Source organism: Hemicordylus capensis, chromosome 6 (assembly GCF_027244095.1).
Source record: "Hemicordylus capensis ecotype Gifberg chromosome 6, rHemCap1.1.pri, whole genome shotgun sequence".
Taxonomy (NCBI): domain Eukaryota; kingdom Metazoa; phylum Chordata; class Lepidosauria; order Squamata; family Cordylidae; genus Hemicordylus; species Hemicordylus capensis.
In genome coordinates this window covers 96753917-96771543 of record NC_069662.1, presented here as the reverse complement: position 1 = coordinate 96771543, position 17627 = coordinate 96753917, and the positions used below count along the sequence as shown (strand labels likewise).

At 42.2% G+C, this 17627-nt stretch overlaps 1 protein-coding gene and 2 long non-coding RNA genes across 4 annotated transcripts in view; 1 reads left to right on the top strand and 2 right to left on the bottom strand.

Annotated features, from left to right (window-relative positions):
* LOC128329880 (transmembrane channel-like protein 2) overlaps positions 1-17627 on the top strand; it is an 82323-nt gene extending 64696 nt beyond the window's left edge. The window contains exons 15-21 of the mRNA XM_053261740.1: positions 5131-5259; positions 7300-7367; positions 9810-10049; positions 13508-13633; positions 14056-14134; positions 15292-15412; positions 16986-17627. Of these exons, the coding sequence (XP_053117715.1) occupies positions 5131-5259; positions 7300-7367; positions 9810-10049; positions 13508-13633; positions 14056-14134; positions 15292-15412; positions 16986-17215 (993 nt within the window). The 3' untranslated portion in view covers positions 17216-17627. The remainder of the gene's footprint in view (positions 1-5130; positions 5260-7299; positions 7368-9809; positions 10050-13507; positions 13634-14055; positions 14135-15291; positions 15413-16985) is intronic.
* On the bottom strand, positions 159-1318 carry LOC128329881 (uncharacterized). Of its 2 annotated transcripts, none has more exons than XR_008309832.1 (2): positions 797-1318; positions 159-419 (listed from the first exon to the last, which is right to left on the bottom strand). It is a non-coding gene; the product is annotated as an uncharacterized LOC128329881 (long non-coding RNA). The 2 variants fall into 2 exon arrangements; XR_008309831.1 differs by having other exon boundaries at positions 159-384.
* LOC128329882 (uncharacterized) lies at positions 13771-16130 on the bottom strand. Its single transcript, XR_008309833.1, has 2 exons — positions 15531-16130; positions 13771-14714 (listed from the first exon to the last, which is right to left on the bottom strand). It is a non-coding gene; the product is annotated as an uncharacterized LOC128329882 (long non-coding RNA).

The following is a 17627-nucleotide window of genomic DNA, read 5'->3' as shown; positions in this document are numbered from 1 at the left end:
AAGGGAGATTACAAAACATAAAAACAAACCCAACATCAAAATATAGACTTGACAGATTAATGGAAAACACACAATAAAGACAATAATAAAAAGTTAAATAGCAGGAATAAAACATCAGTCAACATGTAGAAAGAATAATGGATAGCGCCTAGAGTAAGATTTGATTTGATTTGATTTGATTTGATTTGAGCTAGCCAGCTAGCTAGCTAGCTAGCACATTTCTATACCGCCCCATACTCAAGACTCTCGGCAGTTCATAATCCAAGGGAAATACCTTTGTATTCTTCTAGCCATAACTGGAGGAATTGCAAAGGTTGCATTCAGCTTGTGAAACTGGGCCACAGGAGACATCTAGTGGTCACAGCAGAAGAAAAGGCAGAGTACCTGCAACAGAATCGTCATCTGGCTGTAGAAGTAGGCTTGAAGCAGACAATAAAGGAACGTTGCAGAATTTAAAAAGGGAAGAGCTTCAGAGATGAACATTGAAATGAACTGAGGCAAATTTAATAATTAAAAAACATTAAATTAATAAACAAATACACATTATACACAAATTTTACGCACCAATTAAAAAACCCAGATCTCTCAAGAAGTGGCTATTCATGAAAGTAGAAGCAAGCAAAAGAAAAACAAAACCCACAGGATTCTTGCAAATTCTGTCATCCACAAAATGGATGAAACAGCAGATCCTCAAACTTATCTGCAGTTCTTAGACCCCAGTATCCCTGGCAAAGTGGTATACAAGTACTTTAAATGAATAATAATTATTATGCTTGAGAGCAAAAAGCTTCCATACTTTCTCCTTTTCAGTCTTTTGCCATTACTCTTCGTCTCAACTCTACTTCATAATCAAATTTCTTCTCAAGATCGCCTTTTTTCCTCAGTATTGCCTCATAATTCTCTCACACAGGCTGTCTCCCCACCAGGGCCAAAAATAATTAAATGTACTCCCCATCAAACAGAGGACTACACACACTCAGACTAGTTACAATAGGTTTACCACCTCTACACAGGCGGAACTGTGGGGGGGCAGGTAGGGCACGTGCTCTAGGCGCCACTGAGGTGGGGGCGCCATGCCAGTTCCTGACACCCCCACCCCATTGCCCAACTGCCCAGCCCCAGGGCCCCTCAGCCACTTGCCTCCAGCTCCGGCCTAGGATCGGCAACGAGGCCTAGGATCAGAGCAGCCTGCAAACTGCAGAGCTCTTCTCTCCCCGCCTCTCAGCTGATCGGCGGGTGGGCGGGGCTCCCTGAAGCCTGAACTGGGCAGGCCCAAGGGAGGCAGGAATCCAGGAAGAAGGCTGGCAGAGCTCCCTGCAGCAGACCCTCTGCCCAGACCATGCAGTACAGCCTTTGCCAAGTAGGCTGTGAATTCCTTTTTGTGGTTACCTCCCCCACCAATATAAGGATCTGCTTGCCATAGGGCTTTGATATGGGGGGTGGGGCGAGACTGAGAAGTCTCTGAATATTTAATTTAAACAGACTGAAAAATGTGCTGGCTTTAAAAACAAAAACTATCTAAAAAGGCCTATAAGTGGCTTGTTTCATGTCAGAGAATTACAAACACTTCTGGAACAAATATTTATTTATTTATGTATTTATTTATTCATTCATTCATTCACTCACTCATTCATTCATAAATGCACTTATGTTCAATTTGTTTTGCAATCCAGAAGGTCTGAGTGAGAACTGTGAAGCATGTGCTGTGCTTTTATTTTATTTTATTTTTCTTGTGTGTGAACTGCTCTCCAATAACTTGCAGGGACTTCAGGGTAAATCTGGACAACATGTGAATGCAGCACCTCCATTCCAGAGATGTGTGTTAAAGGGCTTTAAAAGTCTCATGTGAAAAACCTCCTGGAATCAAACTTTACTGAATTTGTTCAGAATTCTGAGAAAACAAACATAGGCTCACCCTGCATGGTTGAAAGTCTCCTTTGCTAATCTGCAGCGAGGGGGCCATTTTAATAATTAGCGTTGCTAGTGTGTTCTAGGCATTAAAAGTAGCACAAATATATAGTACTCACTGTATATTACTATGTACTGTGAAGTGTGTGTGTGTGTGTGTGTGTGTGTTCAGTGAAATGTATTTCCAGGCAGCATACTTATATTGAAAGATCAGACTTAAATCCTTGGGGGCCTGGGGTGTGTCGAGGCCCTGGACTTTGAGGGGCTGGGGGCCCATTTTAAAATCTCATCTTGGCCCATTCCAACCTTGCTATGCCCCTGGTGGTCACTACACATGGGTTTCTGCACAACACCTGCACAGAAGAAACTTCCATGTAGAAAATGTGTCTCTTGTAAATTGACCCTGAATTTTCCATCCATGACTGGGATATCTGAGAGTTAGAGTCAATAGTAAAAGAACAGCACACTACTTGTGACAGGAAGGGGCAAATTACAAGGATTTCTTAGTCTGGCAGGGGCTGGTTTTGGCCCTGGCGGAACTTGGCTGTCTGCTCCTGTTGCAAATGCCTCTGTCTAGTGTGGCAAACTAATGTGTCCTCCTCCCCTTTGGTGTCAAAGTAAGCACTGGTGTGGTGAATGCACATATACCCCATCATGAGCCAACAGTCATCATAAGACAAAGGCTGGCAGGAATCATTCACTGGTTTATAGACACCCTCCCACCACCACCACCACCACCTTCTTCTTCCCCCATTTTGCTAGTGGCTATTTGGGCAGGTGATCCTCTAGGACAAAGTCATGTTTTTTAAAAAGAATGAGATGAGACAGAAAAAATGACACTTGGAATCCTCGCATAACTCCTGACTGTTGTTCTAAGTCTTTTACAGAGATGGCTCATGTTTTCAGGTTTTGATCAACAACCATGCCTAGATGGTACAGTGTTCCTTTTAACAGGGATTTCCAGATATTGTTGACTACAAGTCCCATCATTCCTGTTTGGACAAGGGCGCAATTTCAGTGCTTGCCATAGGCGCTATTTTCCCTAGTTACGCCTCTGCACCTCTATGAGAAGGCCTTGAAGAACACATCAACAGGAGGTTTTACAGACAGGACTTTCCTCCCGAATCCACTCCTGATTGGAGTGTGCCAGTCCACATATTCACTTGGACAAATTTAACCCAACCTCCCTGCGGGCTATCAGGGACCAGGACAGACAGGGCTTTGTTAAAGGAAGGCTGCAAATTCTGGCTTAGCCCGAGTTATGTCCAGGGTAAAAAAAACCATCTATTTCCAGCAGCTTTGGGGAAAGCTGGAAAGCTCCAGGGCTTCTGCTTTCTCTGAAGGTGTTGATGTTGGTACTGATTAGCGGTGTGCACGGAACTGGCCAGTTCGGTCTGGCACCCCCTTGAACCCCCCTGGTTCAGTTCGATGTGGGGAGGGGGGGTCACGAACATTTTTTAAAAAAAATAAGGTTTTTTTTACTTACACCCTTTGGGGGAGTTGTAAGTGGCGGCGGGAGTGTGTGTGTCCGGCGGAGGTTCCCCCTCCCTGATGTTGAACCTGTTTGCACATCCCTAGTACTGATGGCTATGCCAAGGAGGTACTAATGGCTATGTGAATGGTCCATCTAATCCCTCAAATTAAAATGCCTCGAATATGCTGCAAAGCAGATTCGCTCTTCAGATACCCAGAGGCATAGAGCCATGTGTGAAAAACATCCTGGTCAGCTACTAGCAGAAGCAGGGAAACAGGTGAATACAGCACTGGTTCAGCCTGAGACAACATTCCTGTCAGTGACAGTAAAACTAAAAATGCTTCATCACCCTGGCTCTCATATTAAAGAGCCTGTGAGAAAGAAGACTTTAATGTGATTTTTTAAAAACTAAGGTTTAACATTACAAAGTTTATTCTAGACACATTTTGTGCAGTGCGAAGAAAAAACTGTGGAATGGAAACTAAGCTTGTTTACAATTGGGCCTATGGAGTTAAATAACAAATTAGGTAATTTTAAGAAACAGACAAAATAAACTTTTTTAAAACTAGTATTTTTATTTCTCTCTTTTTTTCTTACAAAATATTTCACTTTTTGTTTTAACTTGCTTCATGATCAGTGATGACTTTATTATTGTTTATACTACATTTTTTAAGAAAAGAAAGAAAAAGGTCAAATAGCAGTTGTGGAAAGAAAAAAAAGAGTATTGGTTTCTGTATCTTCAGGGGACTTCCTAGGTATGCAGAAGGAAATAAGTTTAGGAACATAGGAAGCTGCCATATACTGAGTCAGACCATTGGTATTGTCTACACAGATTGGCAGCAGCTTCTCCAAGGTTGCAGGCAGGAATCTCTCTCAGCCCTATCTTGGAGAAGCCAGGGAGGGAACTTGAAACCTTCTGCTCTTCCCAGAGCAGCTCCATCCCTTGAGGGGAATATCCTATGGTGCTCACATATGGTGCTCACCATCAGGGGCGTAGCAAGTTTGGAGTGGGCCCAGAGAGAAGATTTTAAAATGCCCCCCCCCTACTGAAGCTCAGCTCATGAAGTAAAGAAATCTTAAATGAGGCTGTGTGTGTGTGTGTGTGTGTGTGTGTGTGTGTGTGTGTGTGTGTGTGTGTATAACAACTATGTGCCACAATAGAACATCATCCTAAATTATTTTTAAAGGTTTTGCAAATTGTGGATGATGCAAGTCATTTAATGGTACTAGAGAAAGACATGCTGTTCTGGTAGCTCCAGGTCTTAACACTCACATCAATTTCGGAGGATGAATACAACTGAAGGAAGCCTGGGTGGGTGCGCGGCTGGGGGAGTCAGTCATGTGACTTGCCTCTGGGGTGGCCCCCAAGGCAGTGGGCCCCCAGACAACTGTCTCCCCTTGCCCTATTGTAGTTACGCCCCTGCTCACCATTCAAATGCAACCAGGGTGGATCCTGCTTAGCTAGGCGGTCAAGTCATGCTTGCTACCACAAGACCAGTTCTCCTCTCCTTTTAGTTTGTAAACTAAAAGGGGGGAAATAGGGGAGGGGGAAACCAGGACAACCTGGCAAAGACAGAGCATGCTCAGTAGCGTCCAAAAGCCACGGAATCTAGGAGCTGGGGGCGGTGGGGAGCAGACAACAGAGCATGAGAGGGGGAAGGAAAATGGCCTACTTGAAGCTGTATCAGATAGATTATAGTACTTTGGAGGGAGCATTAAGGTAATTTTGTTATTTTTTTCAATTGCAGGAATTTGTGAGGCTCACTGTGTCCGATATACTTGTGACGTTTGTAACAATACTGGTGGGAGACTTCCTCCGTGCTTGCTTTGTCAGATTTGTAAACTACTGCTGGTGCTGGGACCTAGAAGCTGGATTTGTAAGTAAATAATTTGTATGTGAAAATTGTGTTCAACTGATAGTATACTTTAACAAATGGCTTTGAGCCGCATTTTAATTTCATTTGACTTCCCCAGCCCCACCCCACTGGAATATACCTATGTAATATTGTCTTGTCTGAGGAAAGGCTGGCTAGGCTGCTCAAGCAGAGACAAGCTTTGGCTTATTAATGTGCCGTGCCCTAAATACATAGGGCATAGTTTGAGAAAAGCCAGTCATAGTGTGAGAAAAGCCAGTATTAAGCCCTAGCTGGCTTAAATCTATAATCATGACTAGGAATTATCTCTTGTTGATGAGATCACAGTTCAGTAAGGCTTTCCATGCAGAAAGTCCGTTTCTGTACATGATTTTGGCTCAGTTGATGGTGAGGATGTGTATTCTTATGCTGACATCCAGACTAATGTTTGTACATGCAACAAGGGAAGGGCAATTTTTGCCAATCTCCTTTTTCCTGTGCCTCCAAAAAATATGTCTCTGAGGACTTTTGGACCCTCAGGGACATATTTTTGGGAAGCAAAATGGGCTGCGGAGGAAAACCATTTTAATGCACACAGTGTTAGTGTGGATGTCAGTGGATTTTTCTATATTTTTGTGGCATGTATTGAAATAAATAGAAGTAGCATAGATTTTGCTGAAGTCCAGAATTAACAGCAGATTCTCATGTGTTTCAAAAGTCTATTGCTCTGCCTCCTCACCTACATGGCATATTCTCCTCCTTTCTACCCAGCATTTCACACATGTTCAGATAACTGTTTACATTGACTTGATTTGTAATCCAACTTTTTAAAAGTATTTGGTGGTATCAGAAAGATCAACTATGCTGAGTCCTGCATGAGGTACCACTGGTACGTACATGGCCATGTCATTGTGTGCTGATCACAATAAAAGTTGGCACTGATGAATTTAAAACTGCAGCTATTGCAAACAAACGGGGTCATGAGAATGCATCCTGCAACTGTCAGCAAAAAGTGAACACCCTTGAAGGCAGGGCAAAAAACATCTTGAGCAGGTCCCGAATTCTTTATCAGTAACCTGCCTCCCACTTACTGCTCTAGCTGCAACAACAAATTCTCATGTTTCCTAGGCAGGGTGGAATACAGCAAAGCAGGCATATTAGGAAAGCAAGAGGCAATACCCTAAATGTTAGGAGTTGCTGCACTATTGAGTTATTTTTATCATTTAAAAGATGTTTCCCCTCACAACCTCATTGTTGAAGACAGACAAAACATGGAACAAATAGATTCAGAATGCACAAAAATTGAACTGAACCCTACAGTGGTATGACTCTAGGCATGACTGCTTCCCACTTTGGCTCACTTCAGGATACAGATATCCATGGTGCCCTGACGAGTTGCACTTCTTTTAATATAACCAGTGTCCCACCCCTCCCTGTCTCCCACCCTTCTTCCTTTGCCTAGTTAATTGAAGATGACTCCCTACATTTTAGGAGAAAGTGATGCTTCTAGGATTCTCCCATGGCTCTCTGCAGCATCTTTCCCTCATAATGAGGTCACCACCTTTGTACTGACAGAGGAAGTATTTAAGTAATGTTGCACAACTCTTTACTTCTCCATTGGCCACAGAGTGGTGGATACATCCAACATAAGGTCTTAATTTCTGTTAAGCTACATTTCGGCCCTTCCTGCTCTCTTTTTATTTCAAGAACTGCTGTCTTAAGTATAAATCACAATGATGTTCTTCCAAAAGAAGTCTGACAGTGCACGATGGCTTAAATTCCTCATTTAAAAACAAATTAGCATGAATTTGCAAGGCCATATACACAATGCTTGGGTTAAATAGTTACCACTTTATCTATGCACATCATAATATTTGTGCTTGAGGTGGGTTATTATGTATCACTATACCCTACCATTAGAATTATTATAATAACCCAAAGGGTAAGAGTCAATAGAAATAAACAAATGTTTAATGTTAGATGAGGATTATATATTCTTGCTCTGGGTTTTGTGTTCATTCATCTAGTAGAAGTTAGCACAGTATGTTCCGTCTTTTCTTACAGCCTTCTTATGCAGAGTTTGACATAAGTGGTAATGTGCTGGGTTTGATCTTCAACCAAGGAATGATCTGGTAAGCTATTCTTATTGGTTAATGCACTTAGATTTAAAAAAAAATGAAACCAAGCTATGAGAGCTGCACCAAAATGAAGACTTTTGTTGATTTTCTTATTGTGACTCTTCTAATCACCCTCACATTTCATGTCAAATATATTTGATAAATGTTCATTAGAGCACTGGTTTTTCAGCATTCTGACTTCTGGGAACCCTTTCTATTATGAACCTGTCTGCTCAGGAACCCCTTTCTATTTCTATTTCAAAGAATTCTAGGTAGGTATTCTAAGATGGCCACACTGTTCATGCAGTAGTGCTGATTAGGCCCATGGTATTTTACTGTCAGCCCATTCAAGCTGAGAATACACCACAGAACACATCTAGAATCTCTCTGTCATTCTACATTGGGAAGAGTAGTAATCATGGGCAAGCTATCATTCAGGGAAGACTGGCTTTAATCAGTGGGGAATTTGTAATAAGCTTTTAAGAAATCTATTGTCTCACCAGTACACAGTTTGAAAACTAATGAATTAGAGAAATCAGTCTTGGAATATATGCTGAATAACTTTTCAAATATAATTTCTGCAGTCTCTGTTCTTCTTTCATTGAAAGTAATCTATTCATTATTTGAAAAGGGAGAGGAATCCTTTGGGTGGGGGATTACTAAATAAGTTTATGACCTTAAAAATGCCTTCCAATGTAAATGTTATCTAATAAACAGATGTGTGGAGAATTGATCTGCATGCAAAATAAATGTCAGTAAATCTGGCTTACTTGCCTTGATTTATTTGTATTTCAAGTTTTAATCATTAACATAGTTGTTTAGCAAAAACAGTAGTAGTAGAGACAGTGAGGAGATGAACTATGAGGAGAGATGGTCAAAGCTCTCAAGACAAAATGCAGGAAGTACTCCCAATACTTTTCCTTCCTTCACTGGATGAATGGGTAGAATGGGGCAGGAAAGTATGCCTACCAGTTTTATCCTGCCAGCAGGAATCTCTGCTGAGCTCAAAGTATTTCAAATGCAAGCCAGGAGGCTTACGGGGGCCACGGAAAGCTCCTGAATATTGATTTCTCTTTGAAAGTTTATTTTAAGTGGCTTAGTGATAGACATGGAAGTTGGGTTCATGAGAGCTAATAGAGGCAGGAAATATGGTGAAATTCATATACAGTAGGCTACTTCTTAAATTCTGGTGTATTATGTTTTAGGCAGAATCTGATTTTATATATCTTTATCCATCTATACACAAATACTTACCGCAAGCAGATGTTGCCTTCAGCCGGCCAGCTTCCTGGGGTCGATTTCCAGATCTTAGCTTTGACATGGAGCGTTCTACAGGTGAAACTCGGAAAATTAGAATATCGTGCAAAAGTCCATTAATTTCAGTAATGCAAATTAAAAGGTGAAACTGATATATGAGACAGACGCATTACATGCAAAGCGAGATAAGTCAAGCCTTAATTTGTTATAATTGTGATGATCATGGCATACAGCTCATGAAAACCCCAAATCCACAATCTCAGAAAATTAGAATATTACATGGAACCAAGAAGACAAGGATTGAAGAATAGAACAATATTGGACCTCTGAAAAGTATAAGCATGCATATGTATTCAGTACTTGGTTTGGGCACCTTTTGCAGCAATTACTGCCTCAATGCGGCGTGGCATGGATGCTATCAGCCTGTGGCACTGATGAGGTATTATGGAAGACCAGGATGCTTCATTAGCGGCCTTCAGCAATTCTGCATTGTTTGGTCTCATGTCTCTCATCCTTCTCTTGGCAGTGCCCCATAGATTCTCTATGGGGTCAGGTCAGGCGTGTTTGCTGGCCAATCAAGCACAGTACACTGTATACTTTTCAGAGGTCCGATATTGTTCTATTCTTCAATCCTTGTCTTCTTGGTTCCATGTAATATTCTAATTTTCTGAGATTGTGGATTTGGGGTTTTCATGAGCCCAAATGAGCATTACTGAAATTAATGGACTTTTGCACGATATTCTAATTTTCCGAGTTTCACCTGTATCTTAATAGAAAGAGGCAGCCTCTGTCACACTCTGGATATCCTCATCAGCTGAACTATGGTACCCAGTATCATAGGCTCCACTTTCTGCATGGATGATGACCATGGTTCTAACCTTTTCTCAGTGTTCCGCCTTGCTAATCACCAAATAAGCCTTCTCTCCCCAGTCATATCTGCTCCAAAAGTTCTGTCTCAAACACAGCCAAATCAGACAAACATTAGAGACAGCAGCTTTATTTCAATGAAAGGTCACATCACAGTGCTGTCAGATTCCAATCCAATCATTACTGATATTTCCTCACAGTGAAGAACCTGCTTTGAATCCATCCTTGGTAGTTGATGCCTGTACTACTTTGTAGTTTGCTTCTCCTGAGGCAAACCATTTCAGCCTTCATAAAAAGCCTTATTTCTCTCTCTCTCTCTTTTGGCACTTACAGGATGGGATCCTTTTATGCACCAGGACTAGTTGGTATAAATGTGCTACGTTTATTAACCTCCATGTATTTCCAGAGCTGGGCTGTTATGAGTAGCAATGTTCCCCATGAGCGAGTGTTCAAGGCCTCCAAATCCAATAATTTTTATATGGGACTCTTGCTACTGATCCTGTTTCTAAGCCTCTTGCCAGTTGCCTACACTATTATGTCCTTGCCTCCCTCCTTCGACTGTGGACCATTCAGGTACGGGGGATGAGAAGAAAGAAATACATGTTTTTAATGAGCTTGATAGACTGATATCTAGCTTGTGGCCAAACTCTTGTGGGGCACACTGTGATCCTGTGTATTTTTACTCAGAAGTCAGGAGTCCTCCACTGCTCCACACAGCTTCCTAATGTGGTGGCATGCCCCTCCCCCAGCAGCCCACGCACTCCAGCAGCACAGCCTTCAACCTCCACTGGTGGCAGTGGCACATACGTGGCTGCTGCATATGTGCAGAGGCCATCTGCGTCCTGCCGCCGCTGTGCTACCACAATGCGAAGGCTGCTATGGGGCGTAGGGATGTGCCTGGTCCAGAGCAGTCCAGACCGGCACTGAAGGGGGGCCTTTCTTTTAGGGCGGGGAGGGCTTACTTACCCCTCCCGCCTCCTTGCCCCCTCCAGCGCCCATATTTCACTGTGTAATTGGGGCGCTGGAAACCAGCCGCCCCCACCGCTCCCCCACCCCCGCGAGCGGATTAGGGCCAAAAGTAAGCTACTGCCACCGTCGCCCGCCCACCCTCCCTCCCTCCCAGCCACCCGCCCAAGTCCTCACCGCATGGTGTGCCAAAAAAGAGAGGAGCTCGCGAACAGAGCTCCTCTCTCAGCAAAGTCTCGGCCCCAACTGGGGCCTTGGGCGTGCGCGCGCCGCATAGGACACCTGGGAACTTCCGCCGGAGGCCCGGTCTACCCGGCCTCGTCCCCTGCCAGCGGGTAGACCGGGCCTCCGGCGGAAGTTCCCAGGTGTCCTATGTGGCGTGCACGCGCCCAAGGCCCCAGTTGGGGCTGAGACTTTGCCTAGAGAGGAGCTCTGTTCGCGAGCTCCTCTCTTTTTTGGAACACCATGCGGTGAGGACTTGGGCGGGTGGCTGGAAGGGAGGGAGGGAGGGAGGGCGACGGTGGCAGTAGCTTACTTTTGGCCCTAATCCGCTCGCGGGGGGGGCGGCTGGTTTCCAGCGCCCCAATTACACAGTGAAATACGGGCACTGGAGGGGACAAAGAGGCGGGAGGGGTAAGTAAGCCCTCCCGCCCTTAAAGGAAGATCCCGGACCGGCCAGGTCCGAACCGGTCCGGACAGTTCGGAGGCCTTTCAAATGGCCTCCAGACCGGTTCGGACACACCCCTAATGGGGCGCACTGCTGCAGCAGGAAGCTGTAGTGGGAGGTCTACGGGAGCAGGTAAGGACCTGCTGTCCTTACTTTCCAAGGTGCCACTCACCACCTCTCCCCTCCCCAGCGCCGCACTCCACCAGCTGAATCAGTTCAGCTTCTAAGCTGTGCTCGAATCTCAACTCGCACACATTCCTAGCAGGAACATGCCGAGCCTCAAACCAAGCAGAACATAGCAGAAAGAGAGACACTGTATGAAAAGATGGTCAGGACACATGGACAAGAACCATTAATATATCACAGAAAGCTAAAACTCCAGTCACCAGGGATTAATCTTTGAACCCATTTTCACTGTCAAAGCTCAGCACATACAGAATGCTTTTCCTTTAGCCACCAAAACAGAACCTTTCTGGAATTAGTGGAGGAGGGTGGGGAAAAGATCCATTTGCAGGCAGGTTTTCACCCCAGAACATCTTATTTTACTTTACTTTACTGTTGCTCATTGGAAAACCTTATGTCTAAAAAGATTTCATGTTTCAAAGCACATATCTCTCTGCAGCTCTTGGCTATGTAAAAAGCTTGGTGTATAGCTGCTAGAATAACTACAACCCTAGGGACCAGTAGAGGACTGTGCATTTAATCCAGACGATGAAAATGTAATTGATCCATGTATGGCCCCAAAGTGAAGCTATTGAACAATGTCAGACAAATTTAGAAAACAATGCCCTGAATTCCAAAGCAACATTTTAAAGTCTCCTCCGTATCTGGTAACTACGACCATATGATGACTGTAGATGGTAGAGGAATAATAGAAACTGACTTGTTCAGAATATGCTCAGCTAACACTGTATTAATATACATTTTTTACTGTCATTCTGAATCAGTCCTGCACCGATTGTTCTGCGGACTGGATTAACATGTCAATGAGCCTTAATTTGATTTAGTCACTGTTTCTTGCTGCACCAATGGCTCTGACTCAGCGTGGAGCCAGTTCAGAACAAATTGTTCCTTTTGCTCCCCTATATTGGACCCTTCTTTTGTTAATAGGTAGTGTCAGTAGCAATCACATGAGAGTTTTGACAAACGAGAAGAAATACATCAAGGGCCTTTGGATTGTTTTAGACAATTCTGCATGTTGTCTTGCCCTGTAAAACAGCATCCTAGTTTCAGTTTGTGGGTACCATCTGATTTCCCTTTATATTCCCTTTAGCAGGGAAAGTAGGGAGGTGGGTTCCCTCCCCTCGCCATTATGTCTATATAAGTTGCTTTTACTGGCTCACATACCATGAGTGTCCCATGAGTGCTGTTGCAGGCATTTACCATACAATTGATGGGCATTTAAAAGATAAAGGTGCACAAACACAGTTGTGTGACCTTGTAAATAATGGCTGTACTGTTGTTTAACTGCATTTTTTCACAATTTGCACAAGAGCACTCCTGGACAAATCCGTTGATTTTATTTTAAATGCCTGCAGTATCACCGGCAATATGGAAACCATCTGCATATCATTGTGCTGTATGGGGGCCACTTATGTAGATTTTAAAACAAATTTCAATTAAATTCCATATTTAAAAGGGGAAATGAAAGCACCTTTTTAAATACTCAAAAGCATTATACTGGAAGGGAATCTCTGAGAAGGATATTTCTAAAAGTAAGGTGTATGGAAACCAATGCTCTAGAACAGGCATCCCCAAACTGCGGCCCTCCAGATGTTGCTGAACTACAACTCCCAGCATCCCTAGACACAATTTTTTGTGGATGGGCATGCTGGAAGTTGTAGTTCAGCAACATCTGGAGGGCCGCAGTTTGGGGATGCCTGCTCTAGAATGTACAGGTGACCCTCATTATCCATGGTCCTGGCACCCATGATTTCGCATATCCACAGTTTTTAAAATAGGCAAAATTTGCCTATTCACAGTTCCTGAGTAACCAGAAATGACTTCTGATGTCATTTCTGGCCACCAATTTGCAGCATGGTGACATATTGTAGCTTTAAAAAAAAAATTCCCCCCAATACTTTTTTTTTTGGAAAAATTCTCAAATATAGAGGATTTGTGGGTTGGGGGTGAGCTTTCTGAAGAGCTGGAGGCCTAGAGAGCAAGGAACTGTGCTTTATTCCGATTATTTCTGCTTTTTGGGACAATTTCTAGACTCAAGGAACCTAACCCCGCCCCCTCCAAATCCCCATAGACCCAAAGTCTCATTATTTGTGGTTTCATTGTCCACAGTTGTAGGCTGGAACAGAACCCCCATGAATAACAGGGGTCACCTGTATTTTAATTATTAAAATATTACTATTGTATATTACACATACCTGTGAATTTATCTTTCCAGTGGGAAAAAGAAAATGTATGATGTTATCCAAGAGACTATTAGATATGATTTCCCACCACTTGTAGCCAAGATCTTCAGTTATGTGGCAAATCCAGGACTGATTATACCTGCAATTCTGCTTATGGTGTAAGTTGTTGACCTAATAAAATAAAACTGTGTTCTTGCCAGGAGATTTTAGCCAGCTGCATTACTAGGCTGCCATTTCAAATGTGCTGTGATTGAAAAGTACTGCTGTATGTAACTTGAAGTAAAATGGGTTATGCTTCGGTCTTCCAAAGTTCTCTTTGTATTCTCATATATAAATGATTGTTTCTGTAGTGTGGTTAATAAACTGATTACAGATTAAATATACAGATTTTAACCCAAACCACCTTGAGAGCACATTTGGCACAGATTGCATTCCTGTAATCAGGATCAAGAGACTGCATGTTCCTTGAATTAGGCGATGTATTAAAGACAGTCTTTCAGATTCCTTCATCTAATTATCTACTTTAAGTCATCATCAAGTATCACAGAGATTAAAGAACACTTGACATTTGATTTTGTAGTCTTGCTATATATTACCTGAATGCTGTGGCTGAAGCATATCAACATGCCAATGCAGAGCTGAAGAAGAAAATGCAAATGGTATGTTTATGTTTTATCGAGTTAGCTTGGCAGTAAAGATACTGTACGTTTGTGTTTTTCACCAGAACGTTGTGAGTGTTTTTCACTTTGTTGAACTATGTGGTTGCAAAATTCATGTGCCAACTCACCTGCTAATTGTAATACTTTTCACATTTCTAAAGAAATTCAAAATAGCTCTTGCTAGAACTATTAGTTTCTCCACAAATTGCATATTGTAAAGTCCACATAGTAAGTTAACACATAACTAAATATTTAAATAAACTGCATTTAACATCAATATTGCTGAATGCTAAAAAAAATAAAAAATTAAGAGTCTAATTTTCAAATATACCATCAAAACAATTCATATGTCAAGAATAAATTAACTATTATCACTATCAGTATGCAAGTCCACCCAGAGCTGAAGCATGAAATTAATCTTATTGTTGACAAATTTGAGTAGTGTGAATTCTATTGTTAAGACATTAAGAATCAAAGCTATAGAACTTCAAACAGTGTTGAGCGTATTGGACACATTATTGGAATGGATGGAAGAGCCTCTGTGTTCTAGAATTTTTTTGCATGGATCGTCCTTTCATTTCTGTGAAGACAAATACAAAGAAGGAACACAACTCAGAGAGATTCAAAGTAAATCGTTACAGCAAATATTCTAGCATAATGATATGCTAGAATAATAATCTATTCTAATATAATATGATTATATTATTATAGTCATAATAATATGCTTCCTATAATCACATTATCAAGGGCTGGAATTAAGCTGCCCAATGGTCAGATTTTCAGAAAAGTGAAATGTAGCAATTGGTCAGAGAGCTTTGCAAACTGTTTCTCTGATACTTTGAGTAACACTTCCAAAATGCCAAATACTTTATCTCCTTCCCTTCCCCATCCCACAACTTTCTGGCTGTTTTCCTATGTGTAATCTTAAATCAAAATAGGGAAACTATTAAATGAAAGTGAAGGTTTAAGATGGTGCAAATATATATTCAAAGAGTCTGAAAACTACACCTAGATTCATATTAAATGCAACTGTAATAGTACACATTACAGTAGTACTACAGTATTTTCAGTCTTAGTTTCAAATTATAGACTTTCCCCTCTCAAAACAGGTAAGTTTTTAAAACTGCAGGTTATGTCTAATATTTTTATATACACAGCAACGTGAAGAGGAGAAAAACAAGAAGAATAACAAAGCTTCCACTAATCCTGCAATTCAGGATCTAGAAGACTTGCTTGTTCTACATGCAAAAACCACTGATGAACCCACACCAACAGAAGGTAAAAAGTAAGGCCAGTTTGTCCCAGTGGCTTGTAACGGGGAAGCAACCTGTTCTTATGATGTCATCTCACTAAGAATGGAAAGACTTTGACAAAAGAACTTTTCTGGATTACCAACCTCCTGTATTTCATCATGAAAATGCTGCCAATTCCATTCTGGACCCATCAGCTTGACCTCAGTAGAGCTGTAAGCAACATCACCCAAATCCTTATACATGGGCTCACACCAGAGACTATGCCATATAACAACATTCTTTTCTCCCCATTTCTAGCTTGCACGGGAACCTCCCCTTCATCAAATGTTGGAACCACCAGGGCAAGGCTGCTGCTTTACAACCCTAGCAAATACTACTTTGTGGATATTCTATAATACCAGGGTCACCATTAGATCCTATAATTAAGTCTCCTGGCATCATCTAACAAAAGGTCTTAGGTAGCAAATTGGCATTCATACTTATTCAGATGAGGATATATTCATCTGGGTAGCAAATGAAGATGCTTTTTCCAGTAGGCATTGATACTTATTCAGGTGAGGATATATTCCCTTCCAAAGGAAATATTTCCATTTGTTTGATACCAATGGAAATATTTGGATCAATATGAAGGCATCAAGACATCCTTGGAGAATGTCTCAGTGGATGTACTCACTGTGTCCCCTTCCTAATCATGAAAGGCAGGGTGGTGATGTTGGAACCAGCACATTGGATGGACGGTGATGTTGGAGTTCCGCAGTAGTGGCCCGTGCTAACAAGCTGGAGGAGTGGAGAATGAGCTACAGCTGCTTCAGTACCAGCAGCCGCTCTCATTCCTTTCTGACCCTGTCCTGGCTGTAACTGAGCCATGCAGGCTGGTCATTCATCTGATAGAGGAGATAAATCCTCAACCAGGAAAATGACCAGGGTTGGGGAATTCCCTCCTCTACTGGACTAATGGTCACTAGAGTCTGCATAGCTCGGTTAGAGCCAGGGCAGAGCCAGAAGGGAGCAAGAGAGCAGCTGCCAGTACCAAAGCAGCTGAGGCTCATTTTCTGCTCCTCCAACATATTATCCTGGGCTACAACTGGAGGTTGGTCAAAATAGGCCCTACAGAACTTTAAACAAATGTAAGTGTTTGCCTAATGATTTGTTGTACACAAAACAGCTGAAGTCTTGAAGGAAGCACAATTACTTGGCTGCTGACATGTTTCTGGGCAAAATAAAACATGCTGGCAATCATTTAAAGCCCTGAATGGCTAGGGACCCGGTTGAGAGAGAGAGAGAGAGAGAGAACACCTTCCTCTGCACATTCTTTTCTGCTCATTAAGATCATCAGGAGGGGTCCATCTCCAGTTGCCACTCATCTGGCAACAACTTTTCAGTAGCTGCTCCTGAGTTGTGGAACATGGTCCTTGTGGAAATATGAGACCCATACAAACGCAGTTTTTTGGCCCGGCTTTTAGTGGTTTTAAGTTCTTAAAACATTTTGTTTTCCTTGTTGTGAACCACCTAGACCCATTAGGCGTGGATGATATATAAATGTGATACGTAAGTAAAATAGTTAACAGATTATTGATCATTGTTTGTTTTTTCACAAGATGTCAAGCCAGAGCCTGCAAACAACAAAAACAGTCCTACAATAGAGGCAGCAAGTACAACCAGAAATAATCCCGAAAACCTCGGAAGACCTCCGCTGGCACCTCCACCTCATATGACAGTGACTCAGCCACCTGTTCCAAGAACTGGGTTGACTTCTTCTAATCAGCAAAGACCGGGGCCGTATATAAGGGGACCAACCCCTGGAATGGGAAGAGAAAGGATTCAGTAAAAGCTATCAAAATTGGAATGGATTCATGAATACCTATTTGGAATGTGAGAATGCTAATTACATGCTATGCTTTCTAGCCCGCTGTTAACTCAGATCTGATTGGTAGGCACAAGAGCCTTTTTGGTGATGGCCCTACAGTTGTGGAATTCTCTCCCTGGAGAAATTTGCCAAGCCCGTCACTTCCCATTTGCAGATGGGCTCAGAAAACTTCTGTGTTGAAAGGCAACTATGATGGATTTTGTCACTGGTTCTTAAATCAGTATAAATTAAGCTCCCCCCCTTTTTTTTAAATGCTGGTGTTTTAACTGGGTTTTCCCTTTAAATGGATAATTGTAGATGCATTAAAAGCAATCTTGGAAAATGTATGTTTTCAAAGTGGGATAATAAATGCATAAAAAATTCCTTCTTGCAA